The sequence below is a fragment of the Schistocerca piceifrons genome, chromosome 9 (assembly GCF_021461385.2).
Source record: "Schistocerca piceifrons isolate TAMUIC-IGC-003096 chromosome 9, iqSchPice1.1, whole genome shotgun sequence".
NCBI lineage: Eukaryota > Metazoa > Arthropoda > Insecta > Orthoptera > Acrididae > Schistocerca > Schistocerca piceifrons.
Window position 1 is genome coordinate 77082351 of NC_060146.1, and position 24930 is coordinate 77107280.

At 40.1% G+C, this 24930-nt stretch overlaps 1 protein-coding gene across 5 annotated transcripts in view; it reads right to left on the bottom strand.

Annotated features, from left to right (window-relative positions):
* The window catches only part of LOC124717390 (fasciclin-2), a 921178-nt gene that overhangs the window by 103416 nt on the left and 792832 nt on the right, over positions 1 to 24930 (bottom strand). For all 5 annotated transcript variants that reach the window (XM_047244244.1, XM_047244243.1, XM_047244242.1 and 2 more), the window contains 5 exons: positions 23392 to 23595; positions 19969 to 20168; positions 17696 to 17864; positions 14878 to 15126; positions 2194 to 2335 (listed from right to left, as the gene is read on the bottom strand). In XM_047244244.1, coding sequence (XP_047100200.1) covers positions 2194 to 2335; positions 14878 to 15126; positions 17696 to 17864; positions 19969 to 20168; positions 23392 to 23595 — 964 coding nt within the window. The remainder of the gene's footprint in view (positions 1 to 2193; positions 2336 to 14877; positions 15127 to 17695; positions 17865 to 19968; positions 20169 to 23391; positions 23596 to 24930) is intronic.

The window sequence follows — 24930 nt, forward strand, 5'->3', positions numbered from 1 at the left end:
CTTCTCAGAATGGCATACCAGCCTTAAAGAGAGAGAGACACATTGAACTCAACAGTTTTCATGTAAGATGGGGCCCCACTGCACATCGCTCATGAATTTCACCTGCTTCTCCGAAACACATTTGGAAATGATCGAATTATCAGCCGATTGTTTCCAAATGCGTGGCCAGCCCGATCACCTGATCTCACTCCCTGCAATTTCTGGTTGTTTTCCAGGGGTTTCCAGGAGAACATTCACATGTGGTGATCTGAAGCGCATCATATAAGGAGAGGTAACCAGCCTACCTATGGACAAGTTCCATTTTGCTATGCAGAATGCAGTACTGCGCTTTCAGACTCTTCTGGACACTGATGGGTGCCATATTGAGCCCCTTTTGTAGCAGTAATGGTACTGGTATCTAATGGTATGTTGTACCATAGCAGAACAATCAAAGTGTTTGAATTGAATTAATTCTCCATTATTTCTCTTCCTCGTGTTCTTAACATTAATGCTGCCAAGTTTGGTCTTTGTATGGTAATTAGTTTCCGTGTTATAATGTGTTGAATAGGTAAAGTTTATTTATAACCACCTGGCATATAGGGAGTTGATAGTGAAAAGTTATGCAAATGCTTTGATTACTGAAATAGTTGAAAACAGCAGCTGAGGCCTGCAGGAGAAGAAAGAGTAGTTTCTCCAAAGTAGCTGTTTTATCCCTAATATTTGCGCATAAATTAATCTAGAAGTAATTACCGCAACTGTCAATTTGAATAGAACAGCGTCAGTCAGAATTTGTTGGTAACATACGACACAGAAGCTGCTTCTGCCTAAAATCACACAGGACTAACAAACGAACACAACAAACATGACATAAAATACAACACTAACCTAGAAATTTGTCATACAAAACAATAACAACAAAAACACAGATAAAACAATGCACAACAACCATCATTAAAATCTATTACAAAATAGCAGGGCAAAAACATTTTTAAAGGACTTGGATAGTGCGGCTGGGTGACCACTTTTTAATAATGGCTAATCCAGCTGGTTCTCAGTACACAATAACCTCCCTCACAACATTCTGAAAATAGTGAGACACAAAAGAAAGAAACAATACATAAAATCCTGAAACCTGTACCATCTTAATTTGTCATTTGATATTGAGCATTTCAAATGGAAGAAAGAGAGCAGTCCTCAAGTCAGAAATTAAAACACTCTAAATTAAAATATGGTGCATCAATATGCATGATTTGCAAGTTTTACAAACAGGTGGGTCCTCCTATCACATAACAAAGACATTTTCAGGAGACAATTTACAACTCTTAAACACATTAAGGGTTATTTCCTCTCCTCATTGAGGCTAGGAGCAGGTGAGCCAAAGGTACTTTGTAGATTTTGCCGGCTGTATGGAGCCTGCTGCTCGTCACTTCAAACCTCTGAGCCTCATGTTCACATTAGGGTCCCATGGTCACACGGTTATGTGCCAAACATTTGCAAAATATGTTGACTAAAGTTATCTATCTTTTTCTGTACCACCATTTTGAAACCAACACACTTGGGAGGGAACAAACTGATCCCAACAATTTCACCACTTTTTAAATGCATTCTGGAAGCCTCTCTTCGCTAAAGTAACCTCCACCATGTCAAATCTTCATCCCTTCAACTTGATTTTCATCTTGGGGATGAGGGAAAAGTACTGTGGATTGGGTTCAGCTGTCATTTCATTTTTAGTCAAAAATTGCTGAATCATGGAGGTCTTGTGCAGTCACGAATTGTCATTGTGGAGTACCCAATCAATCACACACAACTTCTGTGACAGAGAATTAGATGGAAAGCTATACAATAAACTGGGAACTGGGCTTTAAGTGGAAAATGCGTAGTGCTGTGAATAAAAATATGAACTTGAAAATCGGTACCAAATGTGCAAATTCATGCAGATACTACTACAAGGAATGGCCATTAATTACAATCTCTTAACCGCATAATGTAAAAAATTTTATTTTAGTAGATGCATTGACAGAACCAGTATTTATGAAGGAACTTAGGATGCCCTGACCACACAAATGAGGGATGCTATGAAGATGGTCACCTCTAATTATTTATCATTGCATTTGTATTCCAAGGGCTTTCTTGAATTATGTAATTTACATCTAAAAACCATAAGTAGCATATACTGGCGAGCAAGTAAGACAGGCTTCAATAGTAAGAGCTCACCGGTCATGACGTCCATCTTAACCTGCAGGACGGCAGACGGCACGCGGGCCTCCCTCAGCATGATCTCGTGAACAGCAGTCCCATGCTTGTTGGTGGCAGTGCACTTGTAATTGCCGTACATTTTGCGGTTGAATGGGATTACCTGCAAATTGATACAAAAAATTAATGGCATACATCTAAATGAAATCAATCAGTCTTTCCTTCTCAGCCCATACAGTAAGTCTCATCTGACCTGGGCTTCTTAACTGTACCTCTTTCCCTTAACCTCTCCAGTCCTCCTCCTTCACCCCTCTTCCTTCCCCTTCAACTCTTCTGCCAGAAGAAGAAGCCACTGGCTCAAGCTTGTAAGAGTAAACCTTTGTATGTGTGTGTTTTCTCCTGCATGGTGAGTACATTGTTTTATCTATCCAATTACACTGTAAAGGGAAATTGAGCGTTTCTATTTGATAACTTTGCCTACTACCTAAAGAGGACACAGAGACTGCCCCATAAACAAAATTTCTTTATTGTATTTTCCATCAACAAGCCACGCTAATGCTAGTTTCGAACTGGACATTCCTCATGCTATGGGCATTGTTAACAGGAAATGTGACTGTGGGAAAGTCAGTAGGATACTTTTTGGGTTGAAATTAGTAAAAAAAAGAACAGAAGTGAGAATGTTCAACAATAGTATACAAAACATGCTTTTTTTCAATATCGATGGTAGGCAATGAAAACCTTGTAACTCCACATATCTGAGAAAACCCACAATTAAAATAACCAGTAACTTCCTAACAGAGAGAGATTGGAAGTGCATGGATTTCTCTAATCTCTACACTTTGTTTTACAGTTATACATATCGCAACTTTCTGTATCACTTTAAATTATTTTTTTTATTTATTTTTTTTTTTTTTAATTTTATTTTAAAGAAACGATTTTTGTTTTAGCTGTAAAACTGAACAAGATGAAGTTACGAAGTGTGTAATGCACGAACAACTAGTTTCCAATATCATATCTTTTTATTTTTTATCATTATTAATTTCTATTAATGTTTTCTTTTCGTCATTAGTAATAAGAAATTTGTACATTGCCGCAGAAGACGCCAAGGATACCCTTTTAAAATTATATCTGTAACTAAAGAGTAATGTCAGGAAAATATTCATTTTTTTTAACAACTTCTGTTTCAGTTTTGCTTGAGAGTACTTATGTTTTACATCTCACACAAAAAGGATGTGTAATTTTTACTCATGCCTCAACAATGTGTGTAGTAAATACTATGGTGATAAAAATACAAGAAAAAATATATATTAAGAGTTATCATAGCTGCAAGAATATTTTTCTTTATTACACCAATATTCATTCAAAAGCATGACTTTTGCCTGCAATCATAAGAAGAGGCAGTAATTTCTGCAAGACATTTAAAAATATATATGTGTGAATCATCAAGATTTAGTGGATGGACTGTATGATTGGCAACCACAGAAAATTAGAGGTCAATTAATGATGTCAGCATAACTTGATGGTCACCTCTATTAAATATATTGTCACAGAAGAAGCTGAGTAGTACAGTCACTGTCATGTAGTGGTTATGATACTAGACTGTTGCAAGAAGGGTCATGATTTCAATACTCACCTGAAATGTAAAATTTTAATTCAGTTTGAGTACATTCTAGAAGCATCCACAAATGTCAAGAATCATTGTACTGGAATGTTCTGTAACAGTATATATGCTGTATGTGTTCTGGCTGGAGGCAGTTCGCTCCGCACTCTTGTATGTGCAAGTGCTGAATAATCCTTCATTAAGTGACATTAGTGTTCGTCATTGATCTAATTACACCTTCTTCTACGTGACATTATTCTGGTGGGGACACTGGGTACTGGACCCTGTAATCGACGATACAGTGGCTCCCATCAGGCCACGACAGAGCCGCCGTTTACATGGCGAGAAACCCGAGTTTGAGCCATATTCAACAGATCGCAATCTATCGGAGACATAAGAGGAGGTTACAATGACAGCAACTGTATGCCACCACATAAGGCATCCTTCCGGGTGCTCTGGTATCGATGTCGGAGATCCAAACAAGGACTGAAGGTATATGAGCATATAGCCAAATTTAACAAATGGGATGACACCGTATGTTTGGCTAATGTATTTTTCTATTTGGAGGGCACCGCCAAGCAATAGTATGGGAACAACGAGTAGAAGTTCACAAGCTGGGAAGTACTCCAGGCGGAACTGCACAAGTATTTCGGCGACACACAATGACAGAAGTGCAAGGCTGAAGATAAATTAAAGTGCAGGACACAGCATCCAGGGGAAACTACAGCATCTTGGAGCTGTGTAAAATAGTGGATCCTAGAATGAAGGAGGAAGATAAGGTTGCACACCTCATGAAGAGTGTTGCTGAGGACATGTATCAAGCCCTACTCCTGAAGGAGGTTTCAACAGCAGACGACTTCATAAAATGGTGCCAGTATATCGAGACAATGCATCAAAAAACAATTACACGCAAGAAGTTTGAATGGCTTCCAAACGTCGTATCGATGTCTGTGATGGAGGAAGGAATTGATTTCACAAGTGTTCTTTGGCAGATAGTGAGAGAGAAAGTTCAGAAGGCACTCAGATTGCACGGCGAGCAAAAAACCGAGACGCTTCAAGAGGTCATAAGGGAGGAAGTGGAACAGACATTGAACCCAATCTCTCGTCCTTCATTTCCCTTTAAAATGGTGAAAAAATTGAGATCCAGGCGAAGTTACGTTCCTCCACTATCACATGAGGAACCTGTTTGGGCACCATGGAAGACTGACGTCTGGACAACCCAGGATAACCAACAAGTACGTTTCCACTGCGGACGACCGGGACATGTGGTGCACTATTGTCGAGAAAGGCGGCGGATATTTGATGACACTCGCACCAGAAAACAGCAGACCGATCTTAGCCAACGCCAACTCCGGGACAACGAAGATGAACAAGAAGATGCAGAGGCAGGACGATGTAGGTCACCATTGCCGCAAGCTGGCCGCTGGAGAGGACGCTCCCCAACACTCCGATCAAGGTCCCCATCACCATTTAGAAGCTCCAGCTGATCACCTAGCCGCTGCAACCTGGAAAACTACCGTATTTACTCGAATCTAAGCCGCACTTTTTTTCCGGTTTTTGTAATCCAAAAAACTGCCTGCGGCTTAGAATCGAGTGCAAAGTAAGCGGAAGTTCTGAAAAATGTTTGTAGGTGCAGCTTTTTTCTCTGCCCCGAGTTTCGACCACTGCATTCTCACACATTATCCAACGAAACAACGAAGTAAATACAAATTCCATATTGTTCATCTGCGAATGTAGCAGCATTTCAATGTACTACGAAAATCCGACTGACAAGACTGTTTGGGGTTTTTGTCAATATAGCTAACTCTATGTTCTGAATTTTTTCCTACCTGTGAGAAGAGATGGTTGCTAGTGATACAGTCAGAAATGAAGCACGGCAATTGACTAGATTTTTAAATCTAAGATGACCAATTTTTGTGCAGAATGCAATGTAATGTACTAAAGCGGCGTCTGCAAAGATTTTCAAACGGGGAAAAATTTTCGCTAAACTCTCGTTCAGAACATCTTCTATCATACGCTGTCTATTATTTGGTTCTTGTTGATCATTATCAAAGAAAGCAGCAGTGTAAGTAACTACAAACAGCAGTCTCTTGCCTATGCTGCGGTAGCGCACAGAAAAGCAAACCATGCCACGAGCGGCGACAGGCCGTGAACACGCACTATCAGAATGCGACAAACAATGCATCACACAGTACAGTAATGCATTTTCAGCTTAGAGTGACGTTAACACCTATAACAAAGAAAATGGCACTTATCAGATCAAAGAAAAATAAGCAATCAATTCAAACCAGACGAAGCACGTGAAAAAGGAAGGGTACCTGTATCAATACGGACGGAGCACCTGACGCATAGCAATGGCTACCTTGTAAAGCTTAACTGCTAAGCTTACGACTCGAACCAAACTACTGTAGTTGTATCGACATTCATTCGCCCTAAATTGTGTCTCATAATAAAATGGACCAACTTTGTTTCAATTTGGAGGTGCGGCCTAAAGCTTTTCTCTCTTCTTGAATTTCGAGCCTCAAATTTCAGGTGCGGCTTAGATTCGGGAAAATTTTTTTTCCTTGATTTTGAGTCTCATTTTTCAAGTGTGGCTTAGATTCGAGTAAATACGGTAAAGGGTGCGACCTTCCTTGGAGGTGAGGCCGCCGAAGAGAAAAATCCTCCGCTGTCGATCACTACAAAAATGATAGGAAACTACGTCGATATCCTCGTGGATGATCGACCAGCCCAAGCTCTTGTGGACTATGGAGCATCATATTCAATCATTTCGGAGAAGTACCATCGTCAGTTGCAGAAAATCGTATTCGCCGACAACAAAACATCTCTGCTGATGGTGGCTAATGGGAAATATGTAAAATCTACAGGAAGATGTGTCATTCGTGTGGGTATAAGTGGCCATACACAACCCTTAGAATTCATCGTCTTACAAGAATGTACTCATGATGGGACTTTTTGAAAGCTTCTCAAGCAATAATAGATCGTGGTCGCTCAAAGATTATGCTAGACGACATGAGATACCGTGGACAGGAAGATGTGCATCCGAGTGTGTGGAGACTGTGCGCTGGATGAAGTGATCGTTTCTGCAGTTAGCACTAGAAAGGTAACTGTCCATGTGTCATGCCATGCATCAGCCCATGGACCTTGTAGTGGAATGTAAGAGAAGCATACCACTAAGAATAACTTGGTCATCCCAGCCTCTGTTGTCTCGTTTAAGAATGGATTCAGAGAATTGTGGATAGTTAACCGTAGCTGGGACCCGCAGATCCTTCCAAGACTCATGCGCATAGCAAATGCTGAGCCATTAATTGCCGAACAGCTGAGCATCATAGAAACCTCCCATGCCAAGTCTGTGGGCGAAATTGGTGCTACCACTACCAGACAAGATCTTCTAGGTCAACTATCACCAGATCTCACTAAGGAACAACAGAAGAAGCTACTTGCCGTTCTTCAAGAGTTCTTTGAATGCATCAATCCACAGGTGAAGAGCAAATTAGACAAATTGACGGTGAAGCACCACAGGAAGAAGGATGGCAGTTGGCACTTTCGTGTTGATTACAGGAAGCTTAATAAGATAACTAAAAAGGACGTTTACCCTCTTCCACGAATTGACGATACACTAGGTTGTCAGAAGGGGGCTAATTTTTTCTCAACCATGCACATGTACTTGAGATACTGGCAAATCGAAGCAGATGAGGCTGATGGGGAGAAAACTGCATTCATCACCCCCGAGGGTCTGTATGACTTTAAGGTAATGCCATTTGGTTTGTGTAATGCACCAGCAACTTTTGAACGGATGATGGATAATCTTCAAAGTCACCTGAAGTGGACAACGTGGCTTTGTTATTTAGATGACATTATAGCGTTCTCAGAGACATTTTATGAACATGTAAAAAGACTGAGGGCCATTCTTAAGTGTCTCCAATAACGCGGACTGACAATTAATCCAATAAAGTGTCTCTTTGGAGCAAAGAAATCAAAATACTTGTGTCAAATGAAGGTGTGTGGCCAGACCCAGAAAAAGTGAGATCTATAACGGAATTTCCTATTCCTAAAAGTATTAGAGATGTGAGAAGCTTCCTCGGATTATGTTCTTATTACTGTCGTTTTATCGAAGACTTTTGTATCAAAGCCAGGCCACTCCAAGAGTTGTTAAAAGCTGATGCTAAACTTATCTGAGGTCGTGCTCAACAAGATTCTTTCGATGTGCTGCGAAAAGCTCTGACGACTGACCCTGTACTTGGTCTGTATGATGAGAGAGCATCTACAGAACTACAGAACTACACACAGATGGCAGTGGTTATGGGATCGGTGCTGTTCTGGTGCAAATTTTGCATGGAAAATGCTTCTAGGACACAAAAACCGAGAGAAACTACTCAACTACAGAAAGAGAATGTCTTGCTGTGATCTGGGCCATGTGCAAATTTTGACAGTATCTCTATAGAAGGCCATTCACAGTTGTTACAGACCATCATTCACTTTGTTGGTTGACAGGTCTTAAGGATCTAACAGGACGACTCGCCAGGTGGGCACTACGTCTTCAAGACAATACCATAGTGTACAAAAGTGAAAGAAAACACTAAGATGCCGACTGTCTCTCAAGAAACCCTGTGCAAGACCATCAAGACATTGATGAAGATAATGACTGTCTCACTGTACTCCAGTATCTCTCTGCTGAGCAAAAGGAGGACACCAAGATATCTAAAATTATGCTTGCTTTAAATTGGTCAGAGGATGTGAAAGAACAATTTAAGGTAGTTAATGGATTACTTTGCAAGAAAAACTTTGATCTGTTTGGAAAGAGGTGGTTACCAGTGATTCCTAAACACATGCGCTTATATGTTCTGCAGAAATTCCATGAGACACCTGAAGCCGGACATTTAGGATTTATTAAGACATACGATAGGATCCGATTTTTCTGGCCAGGTTTATTTAGGAGTGTCCATCACAATGTGTCGCACTGTCAGGAGTGCCAGAGGGGAAAGGCAGTCCCTCAGAAACCACCTGGCCAACTCATACCAATTCCACTAGCCAAAATACCTATCCAGTGTGCTGGGATTGACCTCCTCAGACGATTTATAACGTCTGCTAATGGCAATAGATGTATTATTGTTTGCACTGATTATCTGACACACTATGCCATTACAAAAGCCACGAAAACAGCCAAAGCATTGGAGGTAGCCAAATTCATCGTGCCCCAAGGTCATTAATTACAGATTGAGGGAAAGTTTTTTAATTGAATCTAGTGACAGAGATGAACTCTCAGTGCAACATTATTCATCACATGACAGCCGCCTACCATCCGCAAACTAACGGGCTTACTGAACGTCTTAATAAGACCTTGGCCGACATGCCATCAATGTCTGTCAATGTTGAGCAGAGCAACAGGGATGAGGCGCTACCTTTCGTGATGTTTGCCTACAACACCGCCAAACAAGACACCACAGGATTTATGCCATTTTTCCTGGTGCATGGGTGTGAGGCAACTACGATGATGGACACTGTGTTTCCATTATATCTTGATGACATGGACGACGACTTCATCGGCCAGGTGTTAACCAGAGATGAGAAAGCTCGGCAGATAGCTCGACTCTGCACACTGCAGGCTCAAGAAAACAATCACCGAAGCTATGACGTGAGCTACCGCCCTGTTGTTTATCAGCCTGGTGATCTCGTCTGGATCTACACTCCTGTTCGGAAGGTTGATCCCTCTGAGAAGCTCCTCGGGCGCTACTTTGGACCTTATAAGGTGGTAACAGTTGTCTGATGGTACTTATGAAGCTGAAGATTTCGAACCAGACACAAGACAACGAAAGATCAGAGATACGGTCCACGTCTGTCGAATGAAGCCCTATAAGGATCCTGCAACCCAGGGTAAATTCGAAGCTCCAACGACAGGCAACAAGTGGAAAGGTGTTGAAAAGCGTAGGAGCAAAGGAAGTTCTAAGAAGATCACTGCCAGGGCGAACACCAGTCATCGGGAGTCGGAGAATGCAGGACTGGTGACTCATTCCTGGACTAGGAGGACATAACACCGAGACGCTGTTCTCTTAAGTAGGGAGCAATGTCGCAGAGGAAGCTGAGTAGCACAGTCACCGTGGTGTAGTGGTTATGATACTAGCCAGTTGCATGGAGGGTCGTGAGTTCTAAACTGTGAAATTTTCATTTCTATACTCAGTTCGAGTATGTTCCAGAAGTATCCACAAATGTCAATAATCATTGTACTGGAATATTCTGTAACAGTATATATACTGTATGTGTTCTGGCTGGAGGCAGTTCTCTCCATGCTCTTGTATGTGCAAGTGCTGAATAAACCTTTGTTAAATGAAGTTAGTATTCATCTAATTACACCTTCTTCTATGTGACAACATATATATCTGTAATAATCGAACAATTGACTTTTTGTTAAGCACCAACTTTGTTGCAAACTACAGTTTTTGTGACTTCAGTATTGGTACGTTGCATTTTATTTTTCTTATGCTATGAGGAAAACTGTTCATGGCACCAATTTAGTCACAACAAGAATTCATGCTTTAATTCCAGTACTGCAAGTAGGAATTATCTCTCATTACATACCTTTCATGCCAATTCATACTCTTTGTGTTAGCTGTTGGGCTGCCTCCCAGCACGGTTATTCCAAAATCGAGGTAACATATGATACTGCCTTACACTGTACACTTCCATACAATGTCAGTGTACGGGATGGGGGGGTGGGCAATTTTGTAATACCCAAACAACTAGCTCCCAATATCATACCGTATCGTTATTAATTTCTGTAAATGTTTTCTTTTCATCATTAGTAATAAGAAATTTGAACCTTGGCACAGAAGATGGCAAGATAGGTTTTTAAAATTATCTCTCTAACAAAAGAGCAATTTCAGCAGAATATTCAATTTTTTTAACAAATTTTGTTTCAATTTCGCTTGAGAGTACTTGTTTTATATCTCACACAAAAAGGACATGTAATTTTTTCTCACACGTCGACAATATGTGTAGTAAATGCTATGTGCGATAAAAATACAAGAAACTATATATTAAGAGTTATCACAGATGCAAGAATATTTTTATTTTTTTATTCATTCACAAGCATGACTTTTGTCTACAATCATAAGAAGGAGCAGTAATTTCTGCAAGACATCTACAACTATGTATGTGCAAATCATCAAGGTTTAGTGGATGGACAGTATGATCAGCAGCCACAGAAAATTAGAGGTAAATTAATGATGTCAGTCTAACTTAATAGTGACTCCTATTAAAAATATGTATGTGGAATAATCGAACAATTGACTTTATGTGAAGCACCAAACTTGCTGCAAAATACAGTTTGTGTGATTTCAGTAGTGGTACACTGGATTGTGTTTTTCTTACGCTGTGAGGAAGACTGTTCATGGCACCAATTTAGTTACAACAAGAATTCATGCTTTAATTCCAATACTGCAAGTAGTAATTATCTCCCATTACATAAATTTCATGCTGATTTATACTCTTTGTGTTAGCTGTTGGGCTGCCTCCCAGCACGGTTATTCCAAAATCGACCAACAGACCTCACACAGAGCTTTTCATTAGCAACTGTCAACATGGACCCGCAATTTCAAATTCACAGCATCACGACAAATTATCACACATTACAAAATCCCGTTTTGCAATGGGGAATGTAGCCACAGCGGGAAAAGCCACAGTCTATGACAAAGACTGCACTGAAAGTAGCTGTGATCGAACAAGAAACATTACAACTCAATGCACTTATGCAGCGTGCACTATGCGACTTCACTACCAACTGTTTCCAAAGTGTAATCTCAAACTGATTTGTAGTTAAATAACTCTGTATGTTTCTTCCCACCAACTCCCATCATAGCCTCTCAGAATTCCCAGAGTTTCTCAGTCTTTCCACACTTTCCCAGTAAATTCAATTTCCCTGAGAATTCTCAGTTTTCCAGACACATTGCCAACCTTATGTTGTTTTCTCTTATGGCAAAAAGACAGCTGCTGTCAGTCTGCTACGCTTGACCTGTCAGGGAAGCACTAAACAACACAAATATGGTGAAAATAAAATATCACTGTAACAATGAAAAAGGGGGTGGGAGGGGGGTTACAAGCTTGCTAGTAGGCAAAAGAAATCAGATGATTGTGAAACGGTTTCTTGAACTAAACTATGTAGTTTGTCAGCTTTTGATGCCAGAGCCCTATTTTCTTTACTTAACTGCATCACTGTTTTTAGCCATTTCTTTATCCTCATTTTGTTAGTGTGTTTACTCACATCCAGGTGGAAAATGAACAGGAAGCGGCATGAATCAATGGTCCTACATGAATGAAGTTCCATCACATTACAAATCTCATACTCTACAGAGCGATTAAAATAATTTTGTGATTGATGTTCCAGTGAGTTCAGTCAATCACAGTTCTTTCTCAGATGCCATCTCTTTGTCGTGTTGTCAGTTTTGCAGGCACATGCACAGTTGGGTTAGATATGAAAGGCTGCAAATGGCTGAGGTGAGGCAGCCACATGAGAATTTTCTCTCGTGTTGCATCCATCTACAAAATATTGTTATGTACTCGTAAATGTTTTGTTGATTCGGAATAGGCTTTTGAAAGAGTGAAGTGTAGTGTTGTCCAGAAGAAATTAAAATATGCTGGTGTAGACAGGGAAGACAGAAGATTGATAATGGACTATATAAAGCACACAAAGTGAAAAGAAAGGATTTCCGATGAGGAAGCAGATCATAAAAAATGTTGTTTGTCATCAACACTTTTTAATATTTATGCTGTAAATTAACATATCTCAATATTTATACTGTAAATTGACAGACAAAGCATCAGAAAAGCACGAGTCATAATAGCACCAGGAGAAATGGTTAAGCCAATTAAGATGCAGACAACTGAGCAGTACTGGCTTAATCAGACAAAGAACTATGCTGTATGATGGAGAGGAGCTTAAAAGTGGGGGGGTGGGGGGGGAGGAAAGGGGGGAGAAAGAGTATGAAATGCGAAGAAATGTGGGAAATACCAAAGTGACGAGAATCACCAAATATGAAGGTTCCATCAAAATATCAAGAAGAATGACTTTGCAAAAATGTTTTTACTACTTGAGAAGTTTGATGACGGAAAATGGAATCTGTGTTGAGGGAATATAAAGCAGAATATCTATGAGTAAATGAGCTCTCGAGAAGGTTTGTTGATATTAAATAAAATCCTGATAAGAATTAACAGACAGATTTGCGAAGAGGCTATAGTATTTTATGGCAGCAAATCACACTTTAAAAAGAAAGAGGCACAATACTTGCATTATTCTGTATGTGGTTGTGGACAAAAGTGAATAGGGTGAAATGCAGTAACAGAATGACAAATGAAGACCTACTTCTAAGAATAGGAGGAAAGAAACCTAGAGGAATGTGGAAAATATCTCAGCTGGGAATTCTGTGAATAAATTGGTGGTGATGAAGAAGTGCTGTATGACACATTGTACAGAAGAGAAGACAACAGAAGAAAAAGACTCAGAATGCCGGATGATGATAAAAATGTACAAAGGCAGCAGGAGAGACAAAAGTGGAGAACATAGCAGTTGTAAGACAGATACACCACACAAAATGAAAATATGGCAAAGCTGCTCTCATTTCTGTAATGACATTATTTCAATATTTTACTTTGTGTCTAACAAACTGATCACCATTATTTTGGAATTCACACATTTTCTTCCACATGCAGTCTTTATTGACCAACTACAATGAAACTTTTTTTTTAAATTTGGATCATCAGTCTTACCACTGGTTCACTGAAGCGAACCGTTTCCTCTCTAGTGCCAACTTCTTCTCATCTCCAAGTAGCACTTACAGCCATATCCTCAATTATTTGTTGTACATACTCTTTGTCTTCGATATAATTTTTGCCCTCTATGTCTCCCTCTAGTGCCCATGCCCTATCATCCCGTCCCTTATTCTAGCAAGTGTTTTCCTTTCCTCGCCAATTCTGCAGAAGACTACCTTATTTCTCATCTTGTCAGTCAGCATCCTCCCGTAACAACACATCTCAAATGCTTCAATTCTCTTCTCTTCTGATTTACTCACAGCATAAAACTCAGAACAATTCCAAGCTCCACATGTAGAGTCTCAGAAATGTCTTCCACAAATTCTGTCCTGTGTTTAATTTTAACAGGCGTCTTTTAGCTAGGACTGCTTCTCTTTGCTTCTCCTAGTCTGCTTTTTGTATCCTCTATGCTTTGCCTATCATGTGTTTTTCTTCTGTTGTAGCGGAATTCTTTCACTCCCTGTACTATGTGGTTTTCAATTTTTATGTTGTTTGTCATTAATCTCTTTAATTAAATTAACTATTGGATGGCCATTCTTGTCTCACACATGTAACATCAATAAATTTTCATAGCAGTAACTCATCAGGTTTCAAGACAGACACACTTCATCCCCCCCCCCCCCCCCCCCCTCCCTTCGACAAAAGAGCTTCAAGCTATGACTCCGAGGGACCATTCAGTGAGGGCCAGCTGCCGTGTCGTTCTCCACTAGAGTCATTCAGATAAGGTACAGACAGACACGGGGTCAGCACACTGCACTCCCGGCAGTTGTCAGCTTCCCAAATCTCAGAGCTGTAACTTCTTATTCGAGAAGCTCCTCAATTGGCATCACGAGGCTGAGCACACCTCTTTACATTCCTCCCACTGAGGACAAATCCCTGGCAATACTGGGAATTAAACCTTGGTCCTCTGCACAGCTGTCAGACATTATATCCTCTCAGCTCTGGACATTGACCTCCACACAAGAGTCATTAATAACTTGAAGCATGACACTATGAGTGAGCATCACTTTGCACTAAAATTAGTAAAAAGGAATCCGAGCCTGAATATTCAGTTCTGATCTATACAACATGTGTGTCCAGATACAGACTAAAGTATCAGGATCAGGAAGGGGGGATGTTGCAGCCTATCCAAAGCACAGAACGCGATAAACTGAGAGGATGTCAGAAGTATTTGGCAATTGGCACACGGCAAGATGTGGGGCAATGCCCACGGTAGCCAGCTCGTTTCATTGAATTATTTCCCTGAGGATCAATAAAGCTAACTCCACAGCTGCGGTGACGGCAAGCGGCTCGCGTGTGCTCACCTGGAGAGTGGAGCGCGGCCCACTGCCGAAGAGTGTGTAGCCCGTCTGCTGTAGCTCCTGGCCTTCACGGCCACGGAACAGGTCCGCCCCGTTGAAGTGCCAGCTGATGGTCGCATTGGGGATGCTGTGCGCCAGACACGTCAGGTTGACGGCGTGCTGCTCCCAGCCCCACACTTCCTTCTGTGGGGTGTCTGCGAACGACGGTTTGAACTCCACCATCAGATGGCCGTTCTTCTTGACCTCACCACCCTTTGAGCAGGAACAGAGAATGGTGTACTGTTCAGTCATTTCTTTACTTCAACGTATGCTACAGTCACGAGTATAAACAAAAACAGAATCGATCAAAGTGCAAGGCGTCTTGAGAAATCGGCCCTTAACATACTATGCAGAAAAATGGAAATGACAACTGAACTAAACATCAGAAAATACATAAATTTTTCATATCCCTCTTAACAATGTATAAGTGGGATAATAAATACAGAAAGGTAAACCCGTGATTAGGCTTCTGTCCTGATGCAGGGAGAGTGCAGCCTTTCATTCAACAGGGCACTAGGAGTTGGAGGGTGACAAGCTCATCACCCTGGCAGGCTTTTGCCCCTGCGAAAGACAGGAGGCCGAGCAGACCTGGGGGCGTCCTGGAATGAGGAAAAATCCCGGGACTTCCAAGGACAGAGTATAGAGCTCCACCTACTAGACTACAGTGGCCACTTCCAAGGGAGGCCCTGCTTAGCACATGAACAACCAGAGAAAAGCAAAAGAAGACATAAAAGAGATAACAAAGTTTACAGATGGCGTCTGCAATCCTGGTTGATTGGAAGAAGGCAGTGTCAAAGATAGGCAGTGAGGTGGACATAAGGAAACACGATAGGAAATGTGTGCCACCACTGCTCAGTGAACTGGAGTCTCCGATGAAACCCATTCACAACAACAACAACAACAACAACAAAAAACACAGCTGCCATTGAAGTACCACAGTAAGATATGCGGGACTAAATTACATAAAGACTTGAAAATGACAGGATTTGACCCATGTTTGTGAATGATAACAACATGTTGCAACAAGTGGGTTTCAAGTTCACCCGTAAAAGTAAGAGTTATTGGGATCTGTACAAATTAGAAGATCTGAATTTCAACTACATGGCTTACCTCGAGTGGATCGTACTGTCTCTAGTGCAGACAGTTAGGAAATGTAATGTGGAAATAAATCATTGTGATTTTACTCAAATTTAAACAGCAACACACTTGTTAAATGTATCGATTTGCAGCACTGTAGGCCAAGAACAATAATTACAAATGTGTCTATTAAAATCAGTGCTTACTATCCACGACATCATGGTACTGTTACGGAATCTACAATGAATATGCCAGAATACAAAGATGTCAGAAACCATGTTATATGAGGAACAAACGGAAGCAAAAATGGCAAAACAACAATAGAAACATTTTTACAATAAAACAGGTAACTGATATTCTGAGTTTAACGGATATACTGATTTAGGATTTACTGACTCTGTAAAAGCATTTCATAAGGTTAATAGGGACAAGTTTTAGAATGTTATGAAGAAAGGATCTATTAAATGTTTCACAACACTTAGGCAAGAACACAACCCACAGTAACTTCACTCCCACAGTAACTTCACTTATCCAGCCCAAAATCATATTCAATTTTCTTTCTTCACCTTCTGTCACTGTCATACTACAGTTGCCAATTAAGTTGTAATTTTACTCACATAATCAGTTTCAATTGTTACAAATCACTGTCCAGTGTGAATGGGAATAGAGATAAATATTTCAATCAGGAACACTACTACATAGCTGCGTAATGAATTAAGAATTAATACGAGAATATATGGCATTGCAAATAAACAGCACACAGACAGACAATGATGTGTTCAGAAATAATTTTTGGAAAGCGATACAGGATGCCTCTCTCTTTCTCTGGAAATAAAATTTGGACAGTCTACTACAACAAGAGTGAAGTCAGACAAGGATACAGCATTTTAACTGCCCTTTTTAATATACATTTATACACACAATATATATATATATATATATATATATATATATATATATATATATATATATTGGTCTTTAAATATGTCTGCTTGTGTCTGTATATGTGTGTGGATGGATATGTGTGTGTGTGTGAGTGTATACCCGTCCTTTTTTCCCCCTAAGGTAAGTCTTTCCGCTCCCGGGATTGGAATGACTCCTTACCCTCTCCCTTAAAACCCACATCCTTTCGTCTTTCCCTCTCCTTCCCTCTTTCCTGATGAGGCAACAGTTTGTTGCGAAAGCTTGAATTTTGTGTGTATGTTTGTGTTTGTTTGTGTGTCTGTCGACCTGCCAGCACTTTCATTTGGTAAGTCACATCATCTTTGTTTTTACATATATATTTCCTACGTGGAATGTTTCCCTCTATATATATATATATATATATATATATATATATATATATATACACACACACACACACACACACACACACACACACACACACACACACACTAAGATGGTTAAAAAACACACACACACAATATAATTGAGAAAATGCAAACCCACAGTGACTTCACTCCCACAGTAACTTCACTTATCCACCCTAAAACCATATTGAATTTTCTTTCTTTATCTTCTGTCACTAGGACAATATATATGTATTCCAGTATATTTCAGAATGAAAGTCTACAGCCAACTTTAAACACATAGTGCATTTCCCTTCCTTTTCTGTATTTCTACGAATCAGTTCCAGCTAAAGGAAACCCCACTGAACAGTACAAAACAGATAAAAAATAGTGTACTCACTAAGAAGTCAACTTACCTTATTAGTTGCTATGCACTCATACAAACCGTCATCAGATCGCAGGACATTAGAAATTATAAGTTTGCCAATTCTCGTCCTGCCATCTGGACTATCAACACCGTCAACTGTGATCCTGTCCTCGGTCGGTTGGATGCCATTAATGTAGCGGTTAGGATTACTCAGCTTCCTAACACAAAGAGAACAAAAACATAACACGAGTGCAGGAAATTAGTTCAGTTAAAGAAAAGAGACAATAAGGTAAATTCCCATCCTCTTCAAGGGAATCAATTGTCACGTAATAATTGTTGGCTGTAATTACATATTTTAGTACGTTTAATCATTAGGTTGAATGTGAGAGCAAATGAGGTAACATACTTGCATTCGCAAGACACCGAGTTCAAATGTATCAGCCATCTGGTTGAATAACTGTTTTCTTGCACATCATCATCATCATCATCATCATCATCATCATCATCATTTAAGACCGATTATGCCTTTCAGCGTTCAGTCTGGAGCATAGTCCCCCTTATAAAATTCCTCCATGATCCCCTATTCAGTGCTAACATCGATGCCTCTTCTGATGTTAAGCCTATTACTTCAAAATCATTCTTAACCGAATCCAGGTACCTTCTCCTTGGTCTACCCCGACTCCTCCTACCCTCTACTTTTTTCAGTTCAATTCAATTTTTATTATCACATAACATGCCTTATACAGTCAAAGATTGTGACATAGGTGACTTGTCAGTTTTTACACTATATATAACAAAGCTAAAAATAGACAATAAACTAATAATATACATGGTGTAACATCTTCAAAGAGGTATTTTAATTACAATTATAATGCATTGTTACCATTCATGAAATCTTCTACACTATAGTAACATTTATTATAATAGAAGGAAACATTCCACGTGGGAAAAATTATATATAAAAACAAAGATGTCATATGTCTGCTTGTGTCTGTATGTGTGGATGGATATGTGTGTGTGTGTGAGTGTATACCCGTCCTTTTTTCCCCCTAAGGTAAGTCTTTCCGCTCCCGGGATTGGAATGACTCCTTACCCTCTCCCTTAAAACCCACTTCCTTTCGTCTTCCCCTCTCCTTCCCTCTTTCCTCTTTCCTGATGAGGCAACAGTTTGTTGCGAAAGCGTGAATTTTGTGTGTATGTTTGTGTTTGTTTGTGTGTCTATCGACCTGCCAGCGCTTTCGTTCGGTAAGTCACCTGATCTTTGTTTTTATATATAATTTTTCCCACGTGGAATGTTTCCTTCTATTATATTGATATCATCTTTGTTTTTAGATATACAGGGTGATTCAAAAAGAATACCACAACTTTAGGAATTTAAAACTCTGCAACGACAAAAGGCAGAGCTAAGCACTATCTGTCGGCGAATTAAGGGAGCTATAAAGTTTCATTTAGTTGTACATTTGTTCGTTTGAGGCGCTGTTTTTGGTTTTTGGTCCCTTTTTCTTCGAAGGTGCTACTGTAACTGGACTACAGTATCTGGAGATGTTAGAGAATTGGCTGTTCCCTCAGCTCGAACAAGAAGCACAACAATTCATATTTCAGCAGGATGGAGCGCCACCACATTGGCACTTATCTGTCCGTAACTACCTGAACGTCAACTACCCGAGGCGATGGATCGGCCGCCAGGCAGCCCGTGACAGAGCACTTCATCTCTGGCCTCCAAGAAGCCCTGATCTTACCCCCTGCGATTTTTTCTTATTGGGGTATGTTAAGGGTATGGTGTTTCGGCCACCTCTCCCAGCCACCATTGATGATTTGAAACGAGAAATAACAGCAGCTATCCAAACTGTTACGCCTGATATGCTACAGAGAGTGTGGAACGAGTTGGAGTATCGGGTTGATATTGCTCGTGTGTCTGGAGGGGGCCATATTGAACATCTCTGAACTTGTTTTTGAGTGAAAAAAAAACCTTTTTAAATACTCTTTGTAATGATGTATAACAGAAGGTTATATTATGTTTCTTTCATTAAATACACATTTTTAAAGTTGTGGTATTCTTTTTGAATCACCCTGTATTTTTCCCTCGTGGAATGTTTCCCTCTGTTATATTCAAATTTATATTATGTTTTATACACTCTTCAATAGCACGATTCATATACTTTGTTAAGTGTGTGAACGTAAAGTCTCACAGTAATGTATGAAACAAAACAATATATGTTACAAACAGGATCCCTGCTCTAGCATTAGGAATTTTTTACCCTATTGCTAATCTGCAAGGTGTACTTGTACCTGCGCTTGGGTGTGGAAATGAGAGCTACTCACCTAAATGTAACAGCAGGTAGAGGGGAACCAGTGGCATGACACTCGAGGACAGCTTCCGAGTCTTTGCCTGACGCTACGGATATGTTATCGAAGCGGCCAATCCGTGGTCGCACGACGACAGTCACTTCGACGGTGGCAGTAGCGGTCCCAGCGGCATTCTTGGCTGTGCAACTGTAATTGGCTGCATCCTCTGGCCGCACCTGTCAAATTGTAAAAAAATTATTTCTACACACACATACGCACACGTGTGCACCTGTGCCCCCACATGGCACCATCAGGATGCAACATATATGTGCAGAGGGGCGTGTGTGTGTGTGTGTGTGTGTGTGTGTGTGTGTGTGTGTGTGTGTGTTTGTGTGTCTGTGAGTGCGCACACATGTGCATACCTGCTGGCTTGAGAAAGGATTTCTTTCTGAAAGCCAGCAAGTTTTCATCCTGAGCATCCTGTTCTCTGTGTGTCCGCTGATAGCTCAAAGCTTCCAAAAAACACACACAGGCGCACGCACAAGCACAACTTGCACACACATGATCACTGTCTCTGTGTGCTGAGGCCAGACTCATAATATAGTCATTATTCCATTCTAATGTATGTTTGCATTTTCAGCAGTTTTGAATGCAGTATAACCCCACTTTCACATTCCCGGAATTAACATTTTGCCGCCGTTTATGACATTTTTTATCACTTCTGTCAAATTTCCTATGTCCACAATGTTAATTCGCACCCGATTTTGCATCAACATATTTATAATTTTTTCGTGATTTATGCATTACAAAAAAGTGTTTGTGGAGAAAAAAATGACACTGGCATGATGTTGGCCAACCAGTAGTGTTTATAAATAGTACGTGGTTAAGTTTCTTTACACCAGAGTACTATACTCAGCAGATTTGAACCAGCAAACGTGTAACAGCTGCAACAGTTCGTGCCGTGTCTCCTGCCGCTGCCAAGCTCTACTTGGCACTGTGGCTGATGGAAGTAACTAGTTTGTTCAAATAAAGATATTATGACCAATCACAACAACCGTTTTGAAACCGTCTCTACTGTGCAAACACATTTTTGTGATTGTTGTGATCATCGTGTCACCTTTGTCAAATTATATTTAGTGTGTTTCATCGTTTGGCCACTTGTAGCGCTAGTTGACACCGTCATTCATTTATGTATTGCTCAAATGGTTTTACTTTTTAGTATAAACACAGCACTGGTTACACAAGTTTTTCATGCTTAGCAAAATGTGTTTCGAGAATTTATTTATAGTCAAAGTGCAGCATTTATCTGGGTTTTTTTGCACAAACAATGTGAATGATAGTTTGCAAGAGTGTGGCTTTCTACATAACTGAGAAGGCACAGTACCTGATAACCTCAAAAATATGACTACAGGAGTGAGGCAGAACACCACATGCAAACACCACAGAAAATACTTTTCTACGTATTTGCCATTGACAATGAGAAAAATTCTTGAAACCCACCATGCTAAGCATGAGAAAATACGTAAATAGTGGAGTATTTCAGTATTTAAATAATGAATGACAGCTGCAGGCTACATAATTTTTACAGCTTAAAACGTTATATCCCATATTTTGCATTTTCCTGATTTTACACCATTTTTTTGAAGTTCCTTCAAAAGTGTAAAAGCAGGGTTTCACTGTATTTAGTTTACTGTTGCAAGAGGTTATACACGTTTTAAAGTGTTCAGCGAATTTTTACTTCTGAAAAAGATGGAGTAAAGAACTTGCATTAAATTTTGCTTGGAATCAAGTGTTGCACAACATTCAAAATGGCTTTTGGGGATCTACTATGAAAAAGACAAGAGTTTACAAGGGGTAAAAAACTTTCAAAGAGGGTCAAGAAGACAAAAAGAACAACCACCCTGGACACTCTAGCACATCAATTATTGATGACAATGTACAAGAAGTAAGGAAAATGGTTCTGAAAATCATCAAATCACCATCTGAGAAGTTGTTGATGATAGCATATCCTCTGGCTCAAGTCAAGCAATTTCTGGGATGTTTTGGGTATGAAATCTGTAGCAGCAAATTTTGTTAAGAAAAAAAACTGCTGGCAGAGGAAACTTCTCACTGTTTTCTTCAGTTTCAATGGGATAGTACATCAGGAGTTCCTGCATTATGGTCGTACGGTCAATAAGGAATACTACCTGGACGTTACTCGCCGTTTGTGTAAAGAAATCCGAAGAAAACGAACAGAATTGTGGCAAAACCATTTGCGAAAATCGCATCACGGTAATGCACCCACTCATGTCTCACTGCTTGTCCTTGATGTTCTCGCAAAAAAATAAATCTGTTATGTTGCCTCCACCACCGTATTCACCGGATATGACCCTCTGCGATTTCTTTCTATTCCCAGTCTGAAGAGAACCTTGAAAGGAGGTTGTTTTGCCACCAATGATGAGATTAAAACAGAATCACTGACATAGATGAACACCATAACAAAAAGTGAGTTATAGAAGTGCTACGGAGACTGGAAAAAGCACTGGCACACGTGTATTATATCTGAGGGGGTTATTTTGAAGGGAACAAATGTGATGTTCATGAATAAAATGAAGATTCTTTATGAGAAACAAAACTTTTCTCGTTACTCTTTAATCACACTTTGCATTATGCATAATCAGGCAGAATGATTCAGTACTGTATCATTACACAATTGCAGAGCAGTCACTGGAAGAACGCACCTGTATTAAAAATCTGGAAGTATGCATCTGGAGCAGTTGGAAGTGGAATAACTGTAGGAAATTAATTGTAGGAAATGCAGTTCCCAGACTGAGATTCATTGGAAGAAATCTCAAGAATTGCAGTCCAACCATGAATAAAGTAGCTCACAAAACCTTTTTTCCACAAACACTTGAATGCTGCTTGTCAGTCTGGGACCTGTACCAGATGGAACTGAGAGGGAAAAGGAAGAAGACCCAAAGCAGACCAGAATGTGTTGTCATGGGTTCATCTACGAAATGCAATGCTATGTAAGAGTCAGTCTGCATTACAGTGTGGTTTACTGTTAAAACCCTGGGAGTGTACGTCCCTAGAACAGTCAATCAATATATTGCTCCCTCCTATATATATCTCACAAAAAGACCATGAAAGTAACATTAGAGAGATTCGACCTCACACAGAGGCTACCAACAATCATTCTTGCTGTGGACCCTTTGTGACTGGAACAGGAAGGAGAGGATGTGACACTGCTACACAATTTACTCTCCGCTAAGCATCATATGGAGTCTTCTGGCTCAAAGATATACTTGAAATCACAGCATGAACATTGCTATTAATGGTGATGTAAGGAATTAAGATCTATTCTCAATAAAGAGCATCATAAATTCTCTCTCTCTTTCTGTATGTTTGGACACGTGCATGCACACTAATGTTTATAATGGGAACATACAGTGTAACTCTGTGCACCGCCTGTATACACACCTCACGAATCCTGAGCTCCCCCAGCAACACATCAGCAGACACGCGATCCCCGTCCTTGGTTAGGTCGCGAGCCGTGTCCACGCGGATCCAAGTGTAGCGCGGAACGGGCTTCCCTGAAGCTGCGCACTTGGCCGTGAAGTCGGTGCCTTCAACTGCTTCCAGCTTTGGTGGCAAAGCACCCGACATTTGAGGTGGTGTGTGGACCTGCAGAAAAATACAGTAGTAGGAAATTAGAAGATCTGTACCCTGTTATGTCTTTTATCTTAGGGGTGTCAGTACCACAGAACTGCATTTCAATGAGACAAGACACAACAAAGTAACACTTCTTTCCAGTTCCCCTACTATCCCACTATTTCCAGTCATTGCCATACATTCCGCTGCTAGTGGGTTTATTCATGTTACATTAAGAAATACAGCAATGAGTCACTTTTTATACAGCTTTATTTATATCGAGACACATTTCAGTCTTTGACCCATCTTCAATTCCCATAACACATTATTTCTTCGATATCATGTTTTTATTCACTACACCTTTTATTCTTGAACTTGTAGCTCCCCTGGTGCACTGACAAGTGCAGGATTTGTTATGTGACTAATTTATGAGTTTCTTAATATTGGAGAAAGTAAATAACAGTCACTGGAGAGTATGTTGAACAGGCTATAACTGAATTTAACAAAAGATATTTTTCATGTAATGGTCAAACAATTGCTACTAGGAACCTTTGGCAGAAGAAAGCCCTACCCATGAACAAAAAAGAAATCATTATTCCTTGAAAAGAAACCTCGTAATGTTATGTAAAAGTCTGCTGTTCTCCAAGTTTTAAGAGGCACAGATTTCACATTTTACTGTATGAAATTTAGCAGCAACAGCGATATGCAGTTCGGAGTATTTGACTAATAGCCAACTCGATGTATTGTAGTTAATAGCATGAGGGACACATCACATAAAAAAGTGAACAGTTTTTTTTTGTGTGTGTGTGTGTGTGTGTGTGTGTGTGTGTGTGTGTGTGTGTGTGTATTCACAGGAGAATGACCCAACTGTTTATATTCTTTAATGCCTTTACTTGCACGTCTGAAAGAAAAGACATTACTGACAAACAACAGCCATATGAAATTAGTTTGAAATAAATTTTCACCTTGCAAATATCTTGGCATCAGCTGTATTGTGGGTAGATACATTGCTTACTGGAGATGCACGAAAATTTCTGCCAGACTGGGACTTCAAAACGGATTTTCCACTTATCACAAGTGGTCACCTTAAGCACTTTGGCTATCCCTGTGTGCCTTCAGATCGACCCAAACTTCCACATGTCATACTGTCAAAAATGTGTGGAACTATGGTACAGGAGTGTGTACTGTGTGACATACAGAAGTTTTTGTCAGTCTGGAAGGCACGCACGGACAGCCAAAGGTGATAAGTGGGAAATTCAGGTTTGAGTCCTAGTCCGGTGCAAATTTTCGTATGTCACCAATAGGTAGTATACCTACATGTAATACAGCAGATGCCAAGATATTCAAACTCAGTGAATTTATTTTGAA